The following is a 23,894-nucleotide window of genomic DNA, read 5'->3' on the forward strand; positions in this document are numbered from 1 at the left end:
TTCTGAATTGGAATTTGAGACCCTCCCTGACTCCTAACCTGAGTTTTGGGGGGCAGGAAGAGCATTTTCTCAGCTGGGCCTGTTTTAGTTAATAAGATGCATTTCTAAAAGCCAGTCCTTCCCATGTGAATTTTAATTGGGCCATGCTTGGGTGAGCTTTCTGAAGGGAAAAAAGTTGCCTGCAAAGCTCATGATTTATAAAGGTCTTTTGCAGGCATGCCCAAGCAGGGTCTTTTTTTTTTTTATAAGGGGAAAAAAACTTGAAATCTGCAGTGCCTACAGAAGTTATTATAAATTCTGCAGAAAGGGGCTGTTTACCTATGTGATCCTGAACAGGTGGGCTGCACGTCTGAAATCCACAATGGGTGACACCACCCCTGTTGCCATGGAGCAAGGAGGAATGTCATTAATGACGGAGTTGGCAAGGGCCACCGATGAAGTGTGCCCGGCCCTGCAAACACAGTACTGAAATGAAAGCTCAGAGGGAAAAGTGTAAATAAAGAACCTGTCAGTCAATAAGGTATGGATGGTAAATCTCTGCCCCTGGCCCAGGACTCAGGGGCTCCATGGTCTTCAAGGTGAAGTTTCCACTTGGATTTCAAGTTGACTGAAAGAAAGGGGGAAATCAGCTTTTCAGCTAGGGGCTATAGGACTCAACAAGGGGTGACACGCTTTGAAGTGCTGGTGTGAAGCTGAGAAATCTTTGTTGAGTTGGTTGTAGGGTATAAAGAAGAGCAGGTGGCTGTCCACCTGCCCGTGTCCCTTTGTTCAAGCCTCTGACAGAGAGATGAGGTTAGTCAGTCATGGCAAGCCCTCCTTCTGACGGAGAATAATCTGAAGTCTATTTCTGGTTAGTTCTTCCAACCAGACCTTTCCTTCTCCTTTTGGTGAAGAGGCCACTTGAATCCGGCTCTCTGTCATGTACTGCACATGTGGAGGGACTGTTTTCTGTTAGAAGTAGACCTTTCTGAGTCACAAGCTGAATTTCAAATGGCTTTGATCTCAAGTGGTCATCTTCAAAAATGGGGGCAGTACAGTTTAGTAACTGGATAAATTATGCTGAAATCATACCGTGGACGGCTACATGGTGCTAAAGAAGCCGCATCCAGCACAGATGAATCTCAGACATGATGCTGAGCAAAAGGTGTGGCATGTATATCCTGTATGATTTACTCATGTGATGTTCAAGAGCAGGCAAGCTCAGTCTACGGTGAGAGAAGTTAGGCTGGTGGGTCCCCCTGGGGGAGGGTTACTGGCTGGGTGGGGCCACAGGGGAACCCTCTGATGGGATGGACATGTTCTGTGTCTTGACTGGTGAACACATAGGTGCATACATATGTAAAAAGGTATGAGATGAACATTTCATATTTATGTGTTTTGCTGCATTAAAGTGGGTTCAGTTGAATCCCAGCTCTGCCCATGATTGCTCTTGTGACTTTGTGTGAATCCCTGCACCCCTGACCCTCAGTTTCTCCATCTTTAACATGAAGGAATTGGTAGTACCTGCTTCCCAGGGTGGTTATAAGCTGCAGAGAAAGAGATAGTATACACGCAAGCTTTTGGCACAGTGAATGTCAGCTATTCGGATGAATAAGAATAGGAAGGTCTCTGAACTTCTTGAAAGCAGACGAGCCCCATGGAATGACTTTAAATAAGTAGGAGGTAGTTCTTCCCACCCCAATTTGACGATGGAGACAGGCCACCTATCTGCCAGATGCCTGGGCCCTGCTGCCCCCATCCAAAAGCTGACCTTGAGGCATGTAGGTCAGATTCCATACATTTCCCTACCCCCTCCTACAGGGAAGTGTGTCAGCCTGGAGGTGCATGTGTGTTTGCAGACAGCCATGCCGGCAGCCAGGCTGTCGGGCTCATTGCTTGCAAATTGTCCTGTGTCCTGGGCACCTGGCCTCATGGCAGGCTGCCTGGGAAGCAGGACGGGACTCTCCTTTCTGCCCTGTCTGGTGAAGGCAGACAGCTGTCTTTGCTGGGACAAGGTCAGCAAAGAGCATAGTCTTCAAGGTGGCTTTTTCCAGTGGTTCCACATTGACGAGACGGGATGGTAAACTGCCTCCCTTCCCTTTCTGGCATTTCTGGACTTGACTTATCTGGATGGAATTTCTCGCCTTTCATGCCCTGTGTCTGTATGTGTCATCTCTGAATGATGGGTGTGACAGGCTGATTCCCCATTATTAATACACAGGAGTCATTGACTGGGAACCCAGTTACTGTTCTACATGGGTACACGTGCGAGCAGTAGGGGCTCTTTGGAAAGGTGCTGAGTGTTGCATTTATCACTTGGCGACAGTCTGTGGCTTTTCAGAGATGGTCTTTCCTATAGGTAGCGCAAGCAGCCAGATGAAAAACCCATCTACCTTCCTGCTCCTTTTGGCGATTCCTGCAACCCCCAATGGAGGTCCCGAGAGTAGTGGGACAGAGGAAGGCAGGACTCGTCCCTACCATCTTCTCCTCTTTCCTCTGTACATTTGTGGTGCGAAGTTGTGGCATCCTAAGCGCTGCCATGGCAACAGACTGTGATGTCTCAAACCCAGGGCCTGGGACTCACACTACCTCTGGGGTGTGAGCTCATCAGCAGTGGGTCCCTCACCTCAGACAGGGATGGCCCACGGCACTGGCGCCCTGCTGCCAGTCTGAGGGGGTCTGGCTTCTGGGCTGGGCCCTGGCTCCTCTCCTCCAAGTCATTCAGGCCTGAAAGTGCCAGTTCTCATGTCCCCCCGCCCCCCCCCTCCCGCCGGCCCCCGAAGGACAGACGCTTCCTGCAGGTTCCCTAGCTGGGTTTCTATTTCGGTCATTCTGTTCTGCTTCCTGAAAATTCCACCCGCTGTCATTCTAGGCAGAGAAGATGTTCTCTTGCTGTTCCTTTTTTCAAAGGCGATCTGTTGGCTGGTGGACTGGCACTGAACAGCCACCGCAGACTTGGCCCTGTGTCCCTGAGGGTGAGCAACAGGCCCACAAGAGGCCTGCAGGAGAGGCACTGGCAGAGACCACCCTGTGGCCTGAGTGTGATTTTTAAAACAACTGTTGACTCATTCCTGGGCCAAATAGACGGACTGTGAATATTCCAGAAGAAAGGCCGTGTTGGGCAACCGACCCCCCTTGATGGGACTCCAGAGCAGTTCCTGTTCTGGAGGCACCTCAGTTCCCTTTGTTGGGGTTAAGGTCTCCCCGTAGAGGAAATAGCCCCTTTCATGAGAAATGGGGTAGAGCAATGATTATTATGGGGTAGAAGAGTCGGACTGCCTGAAACTGAATCCCAGCTCGACCACTTAGAAGCTGTATGACTTTGGGCAAATTAGTTACCCTCTCTGAGCTTCATTTCCCCCATTTGTAAAATGAGGAAACTATATCACCTACTTCATAGGGTTCTGGTGAGACAAACAATATATGTTAAACATGTACACAGTGGTGGTTGGTATAAAGTAAATGATATAGATGTCTTAGCTAGTATTGTTTTATTATTGTAAGTAGCTCAGTGAGTCATTAACACTTTAGTAAGATTTAGTTGATCAGCTCCCTGGTAGCCCAGTGGAAAGAATACATGGCATGGAATGGAGAGGTTGCTGGAGGCATTCTTTACCTACTCCACATATTTTCTGAAGGCTAGGAAGAAAAGAGAATTCCCAAGGTATTGACCAATCCATTTTACTTTTATACACATTTTTTCTCTTTTTCTTTTTTAAAAGCTTTTGCAGGCATTTGGGGTCTAGTGTGTGTCACACTTTCGTGTCATTGTAAAGCAAAGCAATGAGAACAGAGAGAGGGTAGAATTTTCACTTAAAAGATCATGCTTCCCATAATACTGTACCACTAAGCCCCATTTATTGGTCACTGGGTGTGTTTGGGCTGTAGGTTGATCAGGAGAACTCTCGGGTTGGCATCGTCCCCCACCTCATCACCATCCCCGTGTTACACATGGGGATGTGGAGGTCCCCCAGGTCACTCAGTGAGGGGGCAGGCCAGTGGAGCTGGGCGTCCCCCAACACTGTGTTGACTGAGACCTGGATCTCAGTGGTGCAGAAACCTTGCGGAGGTGGGGCTGGAATGGCCTCCCCAGGAATCCTGTCCTCTGTTTCTCAGAGTGGCCAGAGATCTCCCCAGATATTCATGGGGCCTAGATGTTGGGGTGAGCCCCTGGAACTTGGCCGAAGGAAGAGTAATGGTAATTAGAGGCCTCAGATGTCTGCTGCGGAAGTGCTGTGGCTGCTGGGCTGATGGTGTCTCTTTCTGAATCATTTCAGGTCTGAGGGCATGGCTCCAGTTAGTGCTTCCACAGTCCTTTGGGCTTCTACTGTGTGCAGGCCCTGTTTGAGGCCCTGGCGCTGTAAAGCCTAGAGCAGTGGTTCTCAGCCGGGGTAATTCTACAGGAGAAGTGTGGCAATGCCTGTAGATGTTTTGTTGTTACAACCCGGAGTGAGGTGGGAGTGCTACTGGCCTCTAGAGGGTAGAGATCAGAGATGCTGCCAGGCATCCCACAGGCCCCAGAACAAAGAGCTGTCTAGTCTCGAGTGTCAGTGGTTCTGAGGATGAGAATCCCTGGCCTAGAGGTTGATGACACTGTCAGGTCTGCCTCGGTTCAAACTGTGGGAACTTGGGCAAATTAATTCACCTCTTTATGTCTCAGTTTCCTCACCTGTAGAAGGGGAATAAACAGCACCCACCTCATAGGTTGTGTGCCCACCTTATAGGCTGTTAAAGGATTAAATAATTTACTACATGTAATATGCTTACAACAGTGCCTGGCATGTAAGTTCTGAATGAATGTTAGCTATTTTTACTGTATTATTATTATTATTATTAGCTTATGATCCCTATCTGCCTTCGAAAAGCTCACAATCTAGTAAGGAGACAGACAAGGAAATCTGTAATTTAGGAACACAGAAGAGCTGTCTGACCCAGCTTAGGGAACCAAAGAGGGCTTTTTGGAGGAAATCTTGGACAAATAGTGGCTTGCTAGGAGAAGTGAGGACAGGAAGTATAGAAGGGAGTTCTGGGCAAGGGGAACAGCATGTGCAAAGGCACGGAGCCACAGAGGACCTAGAGCAGCAGCTGCTCAATGTCCCATTACTGCTTACACGTCCTTCCTGTCCCTGAGTACTGATGCCTTGAGTGTGGGCCAGGTACCTCTACCTCCCATGGCAGGTGAGACACTTTATGTGGTTTACCCGTATGTTGCATATGATGGGAGCCATCCCCTCAGTGCTGCTTCGCAGTGAACTAGTCAGAAGGAGTGGAGTCTCAGTTAGGTGCTACTGTGTCTTTAACGCCTTTCTAACACTTGCCATTCCCTTCCCCACCTCCAGCCTTAAGAAAGGGAGACTTTCTGGGGCCCTGGAAATGTTTCTACATCTTGATTGTGGTTGTGGTTACAAGGGTTCAGAACATTTGGCAAAACTCATCAAACTCTATGCTGAAAATCTGTACATCTAAGTTGTACCTCCATAAAAAAGAGCATGGAGTGGGCCTCAAGCTAGCGCCTTTGGCCAGCCACGGCGTCTCACTTGAATTTAGTAAGTTTTATTTTTATTGTACTTTTACCCTACCTTCTATTTATGGAGGTGACACTGATTTTCCATTTGTAGTAGTGGTGTGAAGTTTCCCTTTCAAAAAAAAAAAGAGTAATATGCGAATGAATTTAAGTAGAAATATTAAGTAAATACTTACTGGTGGTACATGCACAGAGGACAGATCATGCAAATAGTAAGGAAAGCAAGATTTTTGGAAACCCTTATGAGAAAATTTGGTGGTTCTGAGGTGACCCTGACCTCCCCCAGCGCTGTGCACGCATGACCGTGACTCTGAGAGCTCTGTGCAGGGTGGCAGTTGTGTAAGGAAAAATAGGGAGGAATCCCAGCTACTCACAGAAGTGTTTTAATGATGAGCTATTTGTGAAATTTACTGTCAAATACCTGGAGGACTGAGAATTAAATGATTATAAATTATATTCATGTTTCCCGCTTGCTGTTAAATCTTGTTGAGAATCTTTGGGGAGGTAAAAGGAAAGAAAAAGAAAAACTGGCTGCTTGGATTAATTAAAACCAATGCAGATGCTTTAAATGTTTTTGCTCCGCAAAAACGGCCTCTCTGTTTTTAAAATGCTCCCAGAGTGTGAGGGGTGTGTGTTTTCATGGCCCAGTTTCTGTGACTGTTCACATCAGTCCTGAGGGGATGTTTCTGATAAGATGTAACACAGTTTCTCTGATAAGGCTGGAATTTTTGCTAAGAGACTTTTTGTAGTTTGTTTAGCAGGTTCACAGGGCAGTGGATTATCAGAATGTCAGATACGGATTTGACGTTGATCTCTTCCTAGATTAAAAATCTACCCTCTGTTACTAGCCAGGAAGGCTTGTGCATGTGTGTGTGTGTTCTCAGGCACAAACGAGGTTTAGTTGAACTGCAGCTTCGCAGAACTCTAGACCCTACAGACGCTAGCTGGAAAAATCAAGATTTCGCAGCCAGAAGCAGCCAAGGAGACTGATGCGGTTTAATATAGCCCTGTTACATATGAGAAGGTTGGGACCTAGAGTGGGTAGGAGGCTCTTCGAACTCCACACAACTAATTAGGGGCAGAGTAGGACTAGATCTCAATTTCCTGCTTCCTAAACCATGGTAGCATTACTGTATATCATGTCACCCCCATCACCACCTTTAAATTGAAAAGATGTTTCCTTGGGGAATGATGCTTCTTTTCGCAACATAATACAGAAATTAGAGTCGCCTTTCTGTCCTCCCACTGCCCCCCAATTACTTAGCTCCCCTCCCTGGAGGAAGTCTCTGTTACCTGTAACTTCCCGAGAAAGCTATGCATGCAGTGGCTGCTGTGTGTGTATGTGTATCTGTACACACACATTGTACACACACATTCTTTCCCCCTGTTTTAATATTGTGTATGTTACATGCAGCTGGCTCTTCTTCTTTAACACTGTATCTTGTGGTCATTCAGATCAACGCAGAAATAACTTTCTCAACCCTTTTTATAGAAGTAGGGTATCCCATTGTGTGAATGAATCAGAATTTAACCTACTCCCAATGGATGGACATTACGTTGCTTCCAGTCTTTGGGGGTTACAAACAGGGCAGTTTAATTAATCTTATGCTTACTTCATTTTGCACATGTGAGAATATATCTGCAGGGTAAATTTTTAAAAGCAATATTGTTTGAAATAAATAAATAAATAAAAGCAATATCGTTCAGTTCCAAGGATCTCTGTGTTGGAATGTTGATAGTTATTACCAAATTGTCCCCTCTTGATGTCATATCTTTCTACCTTTCGGTTTGGATGTTAGTATCTTTGAGTAATAGTTTAAATATTTCGCATAGACTTTTCTGAACTCACTTTATTTATTCATTAAGCCCATCAACAAATATTCTTTTTGAGGGTCTGCTTTGTAGCAGGTGCCAGGAATACAGTGGGGAGGGAGAGAGTCCTCACGGAATGTACTGATTGGTGGGGTAGGAGAGAGGGAGGGAATCAATATCTGCAGAATTGCTTACTGGAATTTTGAGAAGCACATGGGACAGACCAGGAAAGTGTGAATGGGGTCTGATCTAGTTGAGGTGGTCAGGGGGCCTTTCCAAACACATGATGCTTTAGCTGGAAGAAATGAATGGCTTTAGGTAAGTAGAGAAGGGGCCTGGTTTGGGTTGGGGAGGAGCTGTTGAGGTAGTAGGAACAAGGGCAAAGGTCCTGAGGCAGAAAGGAGCTTGGTGCTTTCTAAGAACAGGAAGAAAGTTTGGCTGGAGTCCCTGGAGAAAGGTAAGAAAATAGAAGCCAGGCTGGAGAGGCAGGCAAGGCGAGGCCAGGCTGGCCTAGTTCAGATCGTCTATCTTTACCCTAAAAACTGTGGGAAGCCATTTCTGGGCTCTCACATCAGGTATGAGCACCATCTGGACTGTTGGATATCAGCTCGGCTAACCAGACATTACTTACTCCAGGATGGCCCAGGAAGGGCACCAAGAAGGGTGAGGGTCGCCTGCATAGCCATCTCAAATCCCCGAGGCAGGTCCAGAACACAACTTTAGGAAGAGGTCCCATTTCTGGCTGGCAGGCCCTGGGACATAATTCTCCCATTTACTTATTTGCTCAGTCACTCAGCAAATGTTGATAGGCAGGCTGTGCTAGGAGCTTGGCAAATAATGCTGAACTGTGATAGATATCGTTCCAACCCTGGTCGGAGTTTAGAGTCTAGTGCATGGACTGCAAAATTCTTTATGAAGGGCCAGATAATAAATATTTCAGGCTTTGGGGGCCTTATAGCCTCTGTCACAACTACCAACTCTGCTGCTGTAGTGTAAAAGCAAGCCCTAGACAATATGTAAACAAACAGGAGTGGCTGTGTTCCAATAAAACTTTATTTACAAATATAACCTGTGGGCCAGATTTGGTCCATGGGCTATAGTTTGCCCGTCATCTATCAGGACAAGATTCCCTAAACAGATAATATCTGATGTGATGCGAGCTGGTAACAGGTGTCAATGGAGAAAAGATGGCGGGGAGAAGGTGGGAGGGAGGACCCTGGGATGGGGACGGTGATGATCTTTTTGATAGGCCAACCAAAGTTGGTGTTGACCGAGCAGACACCTGATGAAATTAAGGGAAGCAGCTGTGTGATCTGGGGGAGGGCAGGGGGCCGGGGGAAGAGTCCAGGCAGAGCAAACAGCACTCCAGACCTCCGAGGCAGCAGCTGCCTGAAGAACAGCAGAGGTGTCAGCCCGGCTGCTGCTGATTCCCTTTGGGAAAAGGTGGAGAGAGGTGGGAGTGGGAGACAGCCTGGGGCTAGAGGACAACTGTGTTAAGGACTTTAGATCCATTTGGGGACATCTTTACAGTGAGTTTCACAAATGGACATGTGAAAAGACTTCTGTGTGGCGAACAGCCCACAGGAGGAGACCTGGCTGCAGGCAGCTGCACCAGCCGGGAGAGGATGGCGGATCGGACCGGCGGGTCGGAGTGGGGAGCGGAGATGCGTGAATTTGCTTTATAGTTTGATAGTAGAGTGGTGGGGATTTGCTGATGGACTGGAGTGTGAGCAAGGGAGTCAAGCTAACCCGAGCAATGACAGGGTGGAGGGGCCTCTGCTGAACTGGGAGCGTAGGGGAGGAGTAAAGAGGGCGGAAGGAATAGCTAGTTCCCCCACAAACATCACTCTCCAACTGTTGGCCCTTTGGGGTGGCAGCAGAAGCCTGAGCTAGATGAGCACCGTTACAGAAAAATTAGGTCACTTTATACCCACTGTTTTTAATAGTTTGGGGGGTCTCTATGTAGGCATTGCTCTGCCTTTTGGGGGCCAAGTGGCTTTGCTGCAAGGTTTCAAATCTGCTAATTTTCTGTGAATTCTTGCAGTAAATCTCTTCCCTTCCTTTGGTCTCAGTTTCCTCATCTGTAAAATGGCACAAGATGAGACATGACTCAGAAGTCCTGGTTCTAAATCAAGCCACTTTTCATTCTTGGGCACGGACATCTGGGAGTGGAGCCCAGAGCGCCACGGCCCGAGGCTGCTGCAGCCTCCCTCTGCACCCTGTAGCTGTGTCGTCACGGAGAATGAGGAGATGGGCAGATCAGTGTTCAAACTGTGGGTCACCACCCACCGGTGGGATAGGACATCTGTTCAGTGAGTTGTGACCAGCATTTAAACAAAATAATCCCAGAGAGGAGGAAGGATAAGAGTGCCTCAGATGTGGCAGGGCAAGAATTGTTTAGTGAAGCTTTTGTTTCAGTTGCAAGCAAATATTCTCATAAGGGTACCTTCGAAACCCAGGTTTGGAAGTCGTAAGCCCAGCTCACGGCCGGGCCTCTGGCTCATGCTGCATGCCCTGGGCGAGCTGTGCTCTGAGCACCTGCACTGAAATCTTTCTGCTCTGATCTCTCTGTCTCCAAGGAATCTGGGATGAAGTGGCCTCACTTTCCTCCTGGTGAGGGAAGAAGGTTGCAGCTTGGGGTTTGGCTGGTGGGGATTTAAAAAGTAGACAGTAGGAGACAGCCCAACCTGTGACTGCTTGGCATGGGGAGTTCTGTTTTACAGGCTTAAAAAGACCCCTCCCTCCCCCCTTCTCTTTCCAGAAGAACCGAATGCACATAAGGTCGCCAGCCCACCCTCCGGACTTGCATACCCCGATGATGTCCTGGACTATGGCCTCAAGCCATACAGCCCCCTCCCCAGTCTCTCTGGCGAACCCCCCGGCCGGTTTGGAGAGCCGGATAGGGTAGGGCCCCAGAACTTTCTGAGCCCGGCCAAGCCAGCGGGGGCCTCGGGCCTGAGCCCTCGGATCGAGATCACTCCATCCCACGAACTGATGCAGGCAGGGGGGCCCCTCCGCATGAGAGACACCGGCCTCCTGGGGGAGCGGCCGCCCCTGCCGGGGGTGGCTGCCAGCCCGAGGTTCACCCTGCCCGTGCCCGGCTTCGAGGGCTACCGCGAGCCACTTTGCTTGAGCCCCGCTAGCAGCGGCTCCTCTGCCAGCTTCATTTCCGACACCTTCTCCCCCTGCACCTCGCCCTGCGTCTCGCCCAATAACGGCGGGCCCGACGACCTGTGTCCCCAGTTTCAAAACATCCCTGCTCATTATTCCCCCAGAACCTCGCCAATAATGTCACCTCGAACCAGCCTCGCTGAGGACAGCTGCCTGGGCCGCCACTCGCCCGTGCCCCGTCCGGCCTCGCGCTCCTCGTCGCCTGGTGCCAAGCGGAGGCATTCGTGCGCAGGGCCCTTGGTTGCCCCGCTGCCCGGAGCCTCACCCCAGCGCTCCCGGAGCCCCTCGCCGCAGCCCCGGGACGACGGCACCCCCGCTGTGTACCCCCCCACGGCTGGCTCTGCCGTCCTCATGGATGCCCTGAACAGCCTCGCCGCAGACTCGCCTTGCGGGATCCCCCCCAAGATGTGGAAGACCAGCCCCGACCCCTCGCCGGTGTCTGCCGCCCCGCCCAAGGCCAGCCTGCCCCGCCACATCTACCCGGCCGTGGAGTTCCTGGGGCCCTGCGAGCAAGAGGAGAGGAGGAACTCGGCCCCTGAGTCCATCTTGTTGGTGCCGCCATCGTGGCCCAAGCAGCTGGTGCCTGCCATCCCCATCTGCAGGTGAGTCGGGCTTTGGAAACGACTTATTCCATGGTTTGGTTTGAAAAGAAGGTTTTTTGGTCATGAGCATGGGATTTAGAGTTGGGTGGGCTGGATTTAAATCTTGGCCCTCTACTTAATGGGCTGTGAAACCTTGAGACGGAAGTTAAATTCTCTGAGCTTCAATTTTCCCACCTTTAAAGTAGGTTCAAGCGTACCCAACTCACCAAATGCTGGTTTTGAGAATGCAGTCAGAGGGTGCATGTGATTGCTTGTAAGGCACCTGGCTGATTTGTTCACTTATTTAACAAGTATTTATCAAATGCCTACTATGTGCCAGGCACTGTTATAGGTGCTGGGGAGACAGTGGTGAACAAAAATGAGCAAGAATTTCTGCCCTCATGTAGTTAACATTCTAGTGAACACAAAGCGAGCCTTAATATGTGGAATTAACTACCTTATCATAGTATTGATGTTTGTTGGCACCTGCTGTGTGCCTCAGGATTGCAATCAGTGATATGGAGGCTCTAAAAAAGGAAAGTGTGAACCATAATCCTCAAGGAGCTTAAAATACCTGTAAGCTGAAGTGGTACTGGAAGACAGCAGCATGTAGGCCTGAGAGTCTCTCAGGACTGGATTTAGGCCCAGTCCTGCCACTTACTAGCTGTGTGATCATGGGCGTCTCTGGTGCTGCCATCCTGCTGTGCCCATGACAGATGTCACTAATCATATAGGACCCTCCTCCTAACTGAGCACCTTTCTGATGCCCTGCCCAGGGCAGACATTACTAATCTATCAGGAACCTCATCGAGTGCTGCACTGGGCCTTGGTTCATTCCCTGTAAGATGAGGATAATAAAAGTACCTACCTTATGGTGTTTTTCAAAGACTAGGTGAGATAGTATATATCAGATTCTTGGCATAGACCTTGTTCAAAGTAAGAATGCAAAAAAGGGGGCAGCTGTTATTATAGGGGGACCTTTTTCTAATAGGAGAAGCACTTAGAAAGTGTTTCCTCATTGATAAGCCTTGTGCTAGAAGATTGAGCTCCCAATAGTCATTAGAGCAGCAATGGTGACAATAATAATCACCAATTTAAGGATGCTTGCTGCGTTTCTGTGTATTATTTCATTTAATTCTCAAATTAATCTAGTTGGTAGTATCTCTTATTGAAGTATTATTGATAAACAATATTATATTGGTTTCAGGTATATAACATGATTGGTATTTTTAATCTTCATTTCAATGGCAAGAAAAATGAGACTTACAGAGGTTAGAAGTGGATGATATACTGTTTTATTAGGTGAAGAATCTGAAGCCTTACGCTATTACCCATATTTTCCCAAGGTTCTCAAAGTGTTGTTTGCTTTTAGCAAATGGACTCCTCTCATTTTCAAATAAAATATCAAAATAGATAAGGGTAGAGACATTTTGACTGATGTGGGGATGAGAGCGGCCAAGGGTGGCCTGTCCGCCAGGCCTTACTCACTCCCTCACCAGACCAAAACGGGCCACAGGGTGCTTCCAGCCTGGCATTTCCCTCCAAGCAGGTTCTGGGAACACTGGTGTCATTGTAGGCCAGTCAGTGTTTCTTAAAAAAGGAATTTCTGGGTTTAACAGAGTTAAATAGATGCCTTTGTCCAGGAGGCACTGTCAACTGTAGACATAATGTGCAGTGATTTCAAAGGCCGTTTGACCACAGAGTTATGAGTTCTATGACTGAAGTTTCACAGAGCCATAGGAAATGCTGGCCAAGACCAATCCCTGGTACAGGTTGAGAAATCTGGGCTCAGAGAAGTGAAGTGACATGACCATGATCACACAGCTATGTATTGACTGAGTTGGAAACTGGAATAGAAGATTCTTAACTTCTGGTTCTTTCTGCTGCAGATCAATTTCCAGAATGTGATTTATTTAATGATTGGGGAGGAACATGTATATAAAATATGATTGTGATACACTTATCTAAGAGTTTATTGTTCTTACAATCCTTCCCTCTCCATTCTGTGACTTGATCTGAAAGGTTCTGAATGGGTTAGAGTATTTTAGTCCTGAGCAAGTACCAATTCATGCCAGCCAATGAAATATTTGCAAGAATTTTCTGTAAGATTGAGGTGAGAGGGCATTTGGAGAAGTCTTATGTTATTTATCTCATGGTGTGTGGAGCAAAGGGCTAGAATTCAAATGCAGTATTTCAGAATAGCTCCAATGGTCTAATTAAGATTATATTTTAGTCATGGAAGATTTACTCTGGAACCAAACAAAATTTGAAGTTGGTAGTTAGGGATAGCCCACTGAATCTCCTTCTTGCTACATTTTTTGATACTTCAAAAGATATTAAAACGGGTGAAGTGATTTTTAAATATATTTGTTTTGCAAACTTAAAAAATTTAACTTGCATACATAGTGAAAGGAAGAGTATTTAACACATATGGCACTTCGGCTGCAGGACGAAGCTTGAAGGCACTTTGATAATGTAACTAAGATAGAAATAGAGGCACTTTGGACACCCTAAGACTCCAGGGTAACAGGGACTTCTGGAGGCAGTCTGGTTGGAAAGAAAACATGTATATTTGCTTGCATAGTGAGGATATAATTTTAAGTTGGATTGTGCATTGAGTTGGACTCCAGCACTGATGGAGTTTATGGGGCTGCTCCCCCCTCCACTCTCCTGTTGGTACTGATGTGATGGAGAAGAGATGGAATCGGTTTCATTGCAAATGTTTAACCAAGTCAAGTTAATGATGTTAGCTTCTAGCAGCTCTGGGCTTAGTGGAAAAGAATAACCTGATTGGGTTGATAATTTCTGCCATATGGGAAAAATAAGAACATAGTGACATAAATCCATGTACTTGAAACTTCAAAGCTACTTTGAATATACAGGTCTTTTTGAAATAAAACTGTTCATCCACTCATTCATTTATCCAGCCAGCCACTCACCCACCCACTGAATATTCACTGAAAACCTATCAAATGTCAAACATTGTTCTAGATTCATTCCATAAATGGGATATTTACTTGGACCTATTTTAAATAAATTAATGAGTTCAAAGGTGGTATAGAGATGTGGATGAAGCACTAGACTGAGAATCAAGAGACATAAAGCAAAGCTTTGGCCGTGTCTTGCTCTGTGATTGGAGGAAAATGTCTTTGTTTTCTGAAGCTCTGAAGGAATGGTGTAGATCGATTATCAAGACCTCAGTCAACTCTTAAATGACATAATTCTAACTATGTATCAAGTACCTACATATGGTTGAGAGACTGTAAGAAAATGAAACTTAATGCATGCCCTCTAAGATCTTACAGTTTCAGATGTAAAGGCAAGTATAACTAATATCATAATTAAGTCAGATCATCTACAGGAAATAACTGTTTGAAATATATAATATATGCAGGAAAAATAATTATAGTTAATATGTATTGAGCCCTTACTGTGCTAAATTCTTTAAATGAATTCAGTATCCCTATTTCATAGTTGAGGAAACAGAGGCCTAGAGAAGTAGAGGCACTTGCTCAAAGTCATACAGGTCGTTAGAAGTGGAAATGGGGTTTGAACTGGGTGTGTAACTCTAGTCATGTTCTTGACCTTTGCTCTTTATTTAATTTTAAGGGGTATGAATGGTTTGGTTCATCCATACCAAAACCAGACATCTCTTTGTGGTTAGATGTACGACATTTGACCTGAAGTGGCTATAACTAGAAATGGCCTCTCCCTAAAATATACTTTTAACTGAGAGTAAGATGTAGAAATAAGAGCTGAAACAACTCTCAGAAGATACCTAGTCCACTTGATATGTAGTTGTAGGAGACTGAAGATAAGAGAGGTGAAATTATTTGCCTAAATTTACATGGCAAATTGGTGACGCACATGGGGCCCCTCATTTCCACTTGAAGTTTCCTTTTCCCACTTCCTTCTCTGGAAAAGGAAAAGAAAGATCTGGCATAGAGGTGTTTTTAGAGGCAGGAGGTGGTACTCTTTAAAATTCCCAGAGCAAAAGAAGTTATAGCGGTTAGAAACATGCTGTAACTAACATAAAAGGAAATTAGTTTCATAAATTGAGATGTCAGTCACACAGCCTTCATGAAAATGAAAGAGAAAATGATCTGTACCTTATGAAGAGACCTACCTATCATCTGTGAAAAACATGTATCTCCCAAAAGCCAGCATTTTATCCACATGCCCGCTGGACATGATTTTCAGAAAAGGGGCCATTTACATTTATTGTACAGGTTAACTGGTTTTGATTTTTCATACACACAACTGATTCTGTTTCCTCCTTCAGCATCCCAGTGACTGCATCCCTTCCTCCACTTGAGTGGCCACTCTCCCACCAGTCAGGCTCCTATGAGCTTCGAATTGAGGTGCAGCCCAAGCCACATCACCGGGCCCATTATGAGACAGAAGGCAGCCGAGGGGCTGTCAAAGCTCCAACCGGTGGCCATCCTGTTGTTCAGGTATGGACTTGAATTCTCTTCCTTTTCTATCCCTTGTTTGCCACTCCATGATCTACTTCTGCTAAGTCACTGATGGTTGCTTGGTAGGTGCAGGTATGTGTCTCAGCCTCTTACTCCTTTGAGGGATGAAAAGTTTGAGATTGAATTAGTATCAGAAGCTAATTCAGCTACTCAGAAGCCAGAGAAGAGAGTCTTCCTGAGCTGGATATGGATAGAAATGATATTCATGCTCAAGCTACTTCTTCCATTCTCTTTCTATCAAGAAACTACTAGTGTTTTGCAGAGGTTTGTGTATTAACAGAAATTTTCCAAAGCCATCATTTTGTGTTTAAATTTCAGATAAGAGTCCATTGAGGAAAATCAATATACTCTTGCAAAATACAGAAAAGTCAGAAAAACTTAAAAGTACCCATAAAATAACTATTAGCTCTTTGATATAGTTCTTGTTGCCTTTTTTCTAATCACAAAAATGACAGTGTCTATTAATGTACATTTATATACTTGATGTTATAGTAGTTAGTACTCTGTTTTTTTTTTTTACTTTACACCATACCATGAGCATTTCCTCCTGTTTTTTCTTAATCATTTTCTTTTATGTCTGTGGCTTTTGATTCAACTTCAGATTTTTTTTTTTTCAAAATAAGTAGAGAACTGTGCTTTTTTTTTCTCCAAAATGATTAGAATTAAAATATTCTGCTTGATTGTATAGTCTGGCCGGTCAGGAACTGGTACCCACCAATCAATTCAATTAACAGGAACCTTCACTACATTTACATTAGTTTAACCTTTTTTTGGTATTTGCCTTAAAGAGGAAGTATTCTGCAGGAATTCTATGATAAGAATGAATCAGTGTGCAATGGAACTCTCTAAAGGAGTTGTTAAAAATGCAGATTTTTGAGCTTAACCTGAAAGTACTTAATCAGAAGCTACCTGACGTGAACAGAGCTCAGACAAATAAATAAACCAAAGCCCCATACCCAAAAATCTCCACAGGTGCTTTGGGTGTGCATACCTGGTTAAGGACTTTTATGATAATATTAGAAACTTAGAAATCATGACAGTTGCTTTTTCTGACAGTATAGCCATCTTGGGATCTGTTTCTAGTCATTGCTTTTTTCCCTTGAACATGAGTCACATTTTCTCCTTTCTTCATCTGCGCAGTAATCGTTAACTATATTTTGACATTGTGGTGATAATATCTACTGGACATTGTAGAGACTCTGGATTTTGTTATCTTCCTCTAGTGGCAGTTCAGTTGCTGGCTGATCACTCTGAACTTGTGTAGATTTGATTTTAGACTTTGTTAGGGTAGACCTGTAAAAAGCCCGAGGTATTTCCCATGCCCTTCAACTTGATTGCACTTCGCCATCAAAACCCCATTCCTTTGTGGATCTAGTTAAGGCTCCGTATTTGGATCCTGTTTGGGCAGGTCTAGAGCAGTCTCTACTCTAAGGCGTGCCATTACTCCTGACATGTGGCCTTTTTGGATGTTTGATGGAGAGATCACTCCACTCTGGTAGACTGGAATTCCAGTATGCCAGCCCAGTGCAACCTCTAGCCGACAGCCTCTCTCTGGCCAACTCTACATGTTCTCTTTCTCTCTCCTTAGACAGCCTAGTCCTTGGCCAAGGACTTGGAGGGCTCTCCCACACTTTCCTCTCCTCTGATGCCTCAGATTCCAGCTGCTTCTGCAGGCTAGAACTCTGAACTCTGCCTTCTTAGCTCAGAAGGACCAGTATACTCTGTTGGACTCTACTCTCTGCATGTGTGGAGTTGTCCATTCTGGGATGGGAATCTCCTGGCTCAGGATGGTGTTAGTCTGTGTGGTGGAATCCAAGCCTTCAGGAGTAACAGAGATGCTCATACAAAGAAGATTAGGAAAAGTTGCTGGTGTGGGGAGGCTCTTGGGGGATTGCATAAAACCAGGCTAGGCAATTTAACTCAAGGACCTAGGCTCAGGAAGTCACTGTCCAAGATTCATTTCTTTGCTCATTCAACCCATTCAACAGATGTACTCATTCTACATTTGTTTGTTGAACACTTACTTTTTGCCATATACTATGCTTGATACTGAAATACAATGAAGAATAAAAAAGAAGTTATGATCTCTTTCTTCACAGAGCTCCTGGCCTAGGGAAAAGAGTCATTGACTAAATAATCATGCAAACAATAAAATTACAAATGGTGGCAAGTGGCACGAAGGAACAGTGCATGGAGGAGAGTGTAGATGGGGAAGAGCATCTGCTAAGATTTCCCTGAGGAAGAGACTGAGGCTGAGGATGCATTGGGGGAACAGCATGTGCAAATACCCAGAGGCAGAAGGAGCTGTCAGAGAAGCTCAAGGAGGCCAATGTGACTGCAGTGGGAAGGGCCAGAGGGGGAGGGAAGAGAAGTCGGAAGGGGCCAGAGCATGTAGGCCCTGGATAGTTATTGGAGAGAATTTGATTTGTATCCCGAGACATGAAAAGCCGGAGAGAAACCTGATCTGGTTTAGGCTTTGATAAGACCCCACTCCGATCGCTCAGTTCGGGGTAGGAGCTAAGGGCAAGTGCTAGGAGGCCCTGTCCAGGCCTTCTGTCCTTTCAGGGCTCTGTGGTGTCTTCACTCTCTCATCAGCACTACTATGTACCAGGAGAGGTTCTAGATCCTGGGATATGGTATGAACAAAACAGCCAGAAATCCTCACCCTCAGAAGCTTACAGCTTAGCAAGATGATGATAATAATGGTTAACATCTAGCAAACATTTGCTGTGTCAGACCTGAGTCAGACCCTGTTGTGCTGTATGTGTTCATTTATTTAATCCTCAGAAGACCGCTATGAGCAGGTCCCAGTTAGGTCAAGGAGATGCCAAGGAACTTGTTCAAGGTCATAGCTATTGAGTGGCGGACCCGAGATTCAGACCAGGAGTCTGGCGCTACCTGCTGCACCACTTTCCTGATTTTCTACATCTCTCTGCAGTCTAGCTTTCCCTGACTCCTCTGTTTCCCCTGACAGAGAAACCTGATGGAAAAATGCCCACATCTCCTGCCTATCCACTTTATATGTTATCCCAATCCTAGCCCCTCACCAGTTCATGGGGGCCCAAATCCTGATTCCCCGGGGAGATTCTAATTGACCCTTGGTGGGAAAGGCGCCACCTACTGATCCAGTTAGCTTGGCCAGAGAGGTCAAGCCATGTGTGGTGCTAGGCTCTGCTCACCAATTCACTGGGGGCTGGAGCCATGGAAAGTCCTAGAGAAAGGAATGGGCTGGATGTGCCGTTCAGAGGACAGCCACTATACTGCCCTTGAAGTCCGTGCTGCTCCTTTCAGCAGCCCCCAAGCACCCAACCCCCTTCTTGCTTGTAAATTTGTAACCCATTGTATGATTTAAAATTTGTACCCATATTCTCAAAAGACACAAAGTGTTTTTTTTTTTTCTTAAATCATCTGAATAGATGATGTTCTCTTCAAAACGAAATGGGCTAACCCCTGGTTTTTGCATAGGAAGTCAATTTGTCCTTTTTAAAACTTCTCTGAAAAATGAAGAAAAAAGGGGACTTTCAGAAGACAATTGCTCTCAACCTCTAAGTAGGTGTGAAAACCCCTTTCAAAATCTGAAGGGTTGCCCTTTCATTCCCAGAAGAACAATGACACCCTGTTGCGTACCCTGCCTCGATGCTTCTGCTGGTTTCTCCCTTGATCTCTGGCTCTCTCTTTATCTCTACATCTGTTTCTATTTCTGAGCTCTACCCTGGCTCTTTCCCCCCTGCCTCATGGTCCCCACCCTTCTCTTTTTTATTTGCCACACTATAATACTTCTATTTTTTTTTGCATGCCTAGTGGTTTTGTGCTCTTCTTAATATGAAAATAAAATGAGCACAAGACCATTTTAAATTGGTCTTTCTTTAAATATAAAATTTTAAATCTTAAGCATATGCCATTTTCAGCTGTTTTGTTTCTATTTTTTTTTTCTCTTGAATGTCACTTGGTCTTGGGAGAGAGTTTGTTCCAAACCTTAAATTCTTTTCAGATCTCATGACTCACTCATTTGGTGGATATTTGGTTGAGGACCTGCTGTGTGCCAGGTGCTCGGCTCCAATAAGATAAGAATGGGTGAGGTGGACACAGTTCCTGCCTGGATGGAACTCAGGGGGCGCAGGGGCACAAAGGAGACCAGGATGGTTTGGTGGGACTTTTGTTGAGTGTGGAGGGTCAGGGAGGCCCGACGAGGGTGCTCTGGGATTATCCGTGGCTGATACGGAGCCCATCTGTTGGACTTGCAACCTGGGGGTAACCGCTTCAACAAACAAGCCATGCGGAGAGGGCACTTAGTCCACCTGCTTTAGGGGGAAGGTCTCACTGAGGATGTGACTTACCAGCTGGGACCTGCAGCAGGTGATGGAGCCGACAAAGTGAGGAATGACATCCTCCTCTCCCTCTTTTGGTAGTGATGGGAGAGTGTTCTGTGCGCAGGGCCCTGCACACCCCTTGGTCCTGGGGCTGGGAAGAACTTGGTGTGCCTGCGGAGCCCCAGGAGGGCCAGCGCACTTGAGTTTTGCTGGGAGGATGGTGGGTTGGCAGGGCCGGGCCACGCAGTGCTCATAGGCCAGGTGAGGAGAGAGGGTTTTATTCCAGGGCAAGGGGAAAGGAGGGATGGGTTTTGAGTAGGGGAGGTGATTCTGACTTAGTATGTTTGGGGTTGCTTGGGCTTCTCTTCAGGGAGAGAGGAGGGTGGAGCCTAGGGACTTGGTGCGAGCTTCCACGTGGGAGGTGGAGGGCACCTGGGGGAAGGATAGAGGGCACTTGGGAGAAGCATAGAGGGTGGTGTCATTTGCCACATGGGAAGACTTGGGGAAGAAATTGTTTCCTTAGGGGGAGATTACAAGTTCAGTTTGGGGTATGGGAAGTAGGAAAAGCTTGTGAAGCATCTGAGCAAAGATATCAAGGAGGCAGTTGGATATATGGGCCTGGAGCTGGAATCGGGGGGCATTCTTGGCCTGTGGAATGGCAAAGGGCCACATGTGCCATCACTGGAGAGCTTAGCGATGATTCTTTCCACACCCTCTGTGGCGATGTGCATCTCTTCGGAAACAATGGACGAACGGGAGAACCAAAGAGGAGTTGGAGAAATAGGGCTGCAAACTGACAAGCTTGAAGCAGCCAGGCAATGAAAGGAAATGATTGAATTGGCCCAAAGTGAGGGAGCGGTGGGGAGTAGGACCCAGCAGAGTGTGTGCCTCGTTTCAAGGAGGCAGCCACTGTTCAGTCCCCACTGGCTGTGCCATCTGGGAATGTGGGTCTAGTGTTGCCAGGTTTTCTCTTTTTTTTTTTCAAGAGAAGCTAGGAATCTGAATTTTTATGTGAAATTTCTCCTTACTAAGTTTTGCTATGAATCTACCTTTGGGTTAAATTTGGCTCAAGGCAAGTTATCTTCAATTTTGTATCCTTTGGGGTAAATAAGAACTGAGGTACTTCCAGATATCAAATAGAAAAGAAGATAAGAGAGGGTATATTTCTGTGATTTCTAAGAATTGTCTGGTTAGGGAAGGAGTAATGTTAGCAGCCAGGCACAGGCAGTTTCTCCAGTAAAGCTCAAAATCCCATCGAAAGAGCACAAGCTTGTGGTTCTTTCTGAGAAGCCAGGGGATCTTAATTCTTTGGCCTGACTTTGACATGTAGGGATAAGATGAGACTCACCTCAAAGGAGCGTACGCCTTTCGGTGGAACTCGGCCATCATTCCCTCCTTCTATGTCAGGACAGAGTGCAGTGGCCCTTCGGTGGACAGAACTTCCATTCAGAGGCAACTTTGCACGGTTGGGCTTTAAGCATTTCTATAGCTTTTCAGTTTATGGGCTCTAATAATACCCCAGTTGAGCATGGCCTGTGTAATGCCATTGTCACTTACCCTTCCCTGCCTGCTTCCAGACCCTTTAACCATATTCCTGCAGAGAAATTCTTGGTAGAGGACACTATGTTAGATTCCTTACATACGTGTGTGCTGGCGCCTTCAAAAAAGGCTATTCTTAACCACTCTCTGAGACATGTATTCAACTGAATGATCAGAAAGCCATTCTTTTAGTGAAAAAGTAATCAAAATATGAGAGTGTTTAACCATAGTACACACCTCCAAAGATAATGCTCTTGATTCTTTCAAACAGATGTTCAGACATATGGAAAAAACATGGGTAGTTCCTTGAGGAGAAATCCTTACAGATGCAGAAAGCTGATCTCTATTTCATCCCTGGTAACAGTAATGATCTTGGAAGGGAGAAGAATGGCTGCTGGGTGGGGGACCCAGCTGCGTACCTGTTCCCCCAACCCCCTCCTCCTGCCCCCCATTTCTAGGGGCTGGTAAAGCCTCCCAGCTTTCATCTCATAAAATGGATTACGGGACAGTGATTTTCACCCTTGTTGGATTTCAGCTTTTATACTATCTGCAACTCACTTTAAATTAGATCTGAGAGGGAAGAAAGAAGCCAGATGGGGGCTTTCTCCTTACCCAGCGGAGCTGCAGTTGTGACAGTAAACAGCCGTCCTTCGGCGGCTGGCCGGCCATGTTGGCTTCTATTGGACTAATAGAACTGTGCTCGGTGAGCCCCCTCCCCCTGCCCCCCAGCTTCTAAGACATGAACCAGGAAGCAGGGCTTGCTGACGCTAATTTGTCTTGATAGGGGCTGCTGCGTTTGCTCCCAGAGGAGGTCCAATCAGACCCTCTGGGGAGGGAAGGGAAAAGAGGAGAAGGGTGATCGGCAGCTCGGACTTCTGAGCAGGAGTGTGTTCTGAGACCACTGGGGGCTCCTTTGCTCTTTCATTCATTTGTCTGAAATATTTGCCAAGCACTTTCAATATGCTAGGCACTGTTCCAGGAGCTAGGAATATGGTCGTGAACAAAACAGACAAAAATTCCCGCTCCCGTGGAGCTGACGTTCTGGCTGCAGAGAGATAAACAATAAATCTAATAAATAGGAAAATTCAATAGTATGTTGGAAGGTGATAAGTACTGTGGGAAAAACTGCCCGGGGCAAGGGGAATTGGGAGTGGCCAGGCAGGCCTTCCTGAGAAGGTATTTCGGCAAAGGAGATGAAGGGGTCAAAGGTACAGGCATCTGGGGATGAGCGCCCCCAGCCGAGGGGACATCCAGGGCCACTGCAGGTGTGGCCGATGAACAGAGAGGCAGTCCGGCTGGGAAGAGCAGGGGCAGCCGGGACAGATGGGTAGGAAATGGAGCCCAGAGGAAGGGTGGATTTGGGCTTCGGAGCCCGTTTGAGGGCTCTTACTCCTGGTGAGCTGGGAGCCAGCGGGGATCCCTCTGCCACTGCGCAGGGGAGACTAGACTGGGAGTCAGGGAGAAGCAGGGAGACAGGTGAGGAGCTGCTGCAGTGAGTGGTGCCCGTGGGAGAGGACAGTGGCTGCACCGCGGCTGGGGGCGGAGCACATGGGACGTGGCTGGATTCTGAATGTGTTTTGGAAGTTGGACTGACTGTACTCTTTGAGAGACTGGCTGTGGGTGAGAGGCATGGGTGTCATTATAGTTTGAGGAAGGCCATTGTCCCCAGGGTTGAGTGAATCTGCCCATCCCCATGGAAATGCCTCCTGTTTTCAGAGGAAGACGTCCAGGGTGGCTTAACCCAGACTTTTCATTTACAGTGCTAAGGCCGACTTTAGGAGTCATCCTCGAACCCTCTCCTTGTCCATACTGGTCTCTTGATCATAACCCTGGCCATTAACTTAAAAGCTTCTAAAAAGTATAGTGCATACCAAGTGGGCCAGCTGTTGCCCCCGTGTGTTACTTTGGCTGAAGCTGGAGGGGTCAAAGAGGCCTTGTGGAAGAACGGAGACTGATGCTGAGCAGGTAGAGAAGAGAGGAGAGGTGTCTGGGGCAGGGCTGGCGCAGGCAAAGGTGCGGAGTGATGAGTGGGTGTGCGTTTGGATGGTGCCACGTGCTCACATGCCTTCCTGCCAAAGACACACCCATGGGAAGCACAAGGGGCCTTTAGTTCACATTAGAAGTTCACAGCATGAAGGAGCATCAATAAAACCACGCCCCCAAACGTAGGCAGGAAACAGAAAGCTTCCAGAATCTTGGAGAAACAATTGTTCCAAAATGAGAAATTAAGTCTGAGGCTTGCAATATGGCTGGCAGCCAGTGGGACCATAGAGAGGGAACTCCATCGGTCCCACAAACAAGTTTCTGGGTCCCTCCTATGGGCTAGGCACTGTGGCATAACAGTGAGAGCTACACTTTTCTGAGCACTTACTGTGTACTTTGCTTAGAGTGACGTGCTTAATCTTGCAGCAATGCCATGGACTGTAGGCGGTAGAGTTACTGCTTTTATTTTACAGTCAAGGAAACTGGAACATAGAGAGGTTAAGCAACTTGCCTAATATCA

At 46.6% G+C, this 23,894-nt stretch overlaps 1 protein-coding gene across 7 annotated transcripts in view; it reads left to right on the forward strand.

The window, feature by feature from the left end:
* The window catches only part of NFATC2 (nuclear factor of activated T cells 2), a 148,392-nt gene that overhangs the window by 23,211 nt on the left and 101,287 nt on the right, over positions 1–23,894 (forward strand). For 5 of the 7 annotated variants that reach the window (XM_073236439.1, XM_073236436.1, XM_073236437.1 and 2 more), the window contains exons 2-3: positions 10,077–11,088; positions 15,350–15,521. In XM_073236439.1, the coding sequence (XP_073092540.1) occupies positions 10,077–11,088; positions 15,350–15,521 (1,184 nt within the window). The remainder of the gene's footprint in view (positions 1–10,076; positions 11,089–15,349; positions 15,522–23,894) is intronic. The other 2 variants (XM_073236440.1, XM_073236441.1) reach the window with 1 other exon arrangement.

Source organism: Manis javanica, chromosome 5, assembly GCF_040802235.1.
Source record: "Manis javanica isolate MJ-LG chromosome 5, MJ_LKY, whole genome shotgun sequence".
NCBI lineage: Eukaryota > Metazoa > Chordata > Mammalia > Pholidota > Manidae > Manis > Manis javanica.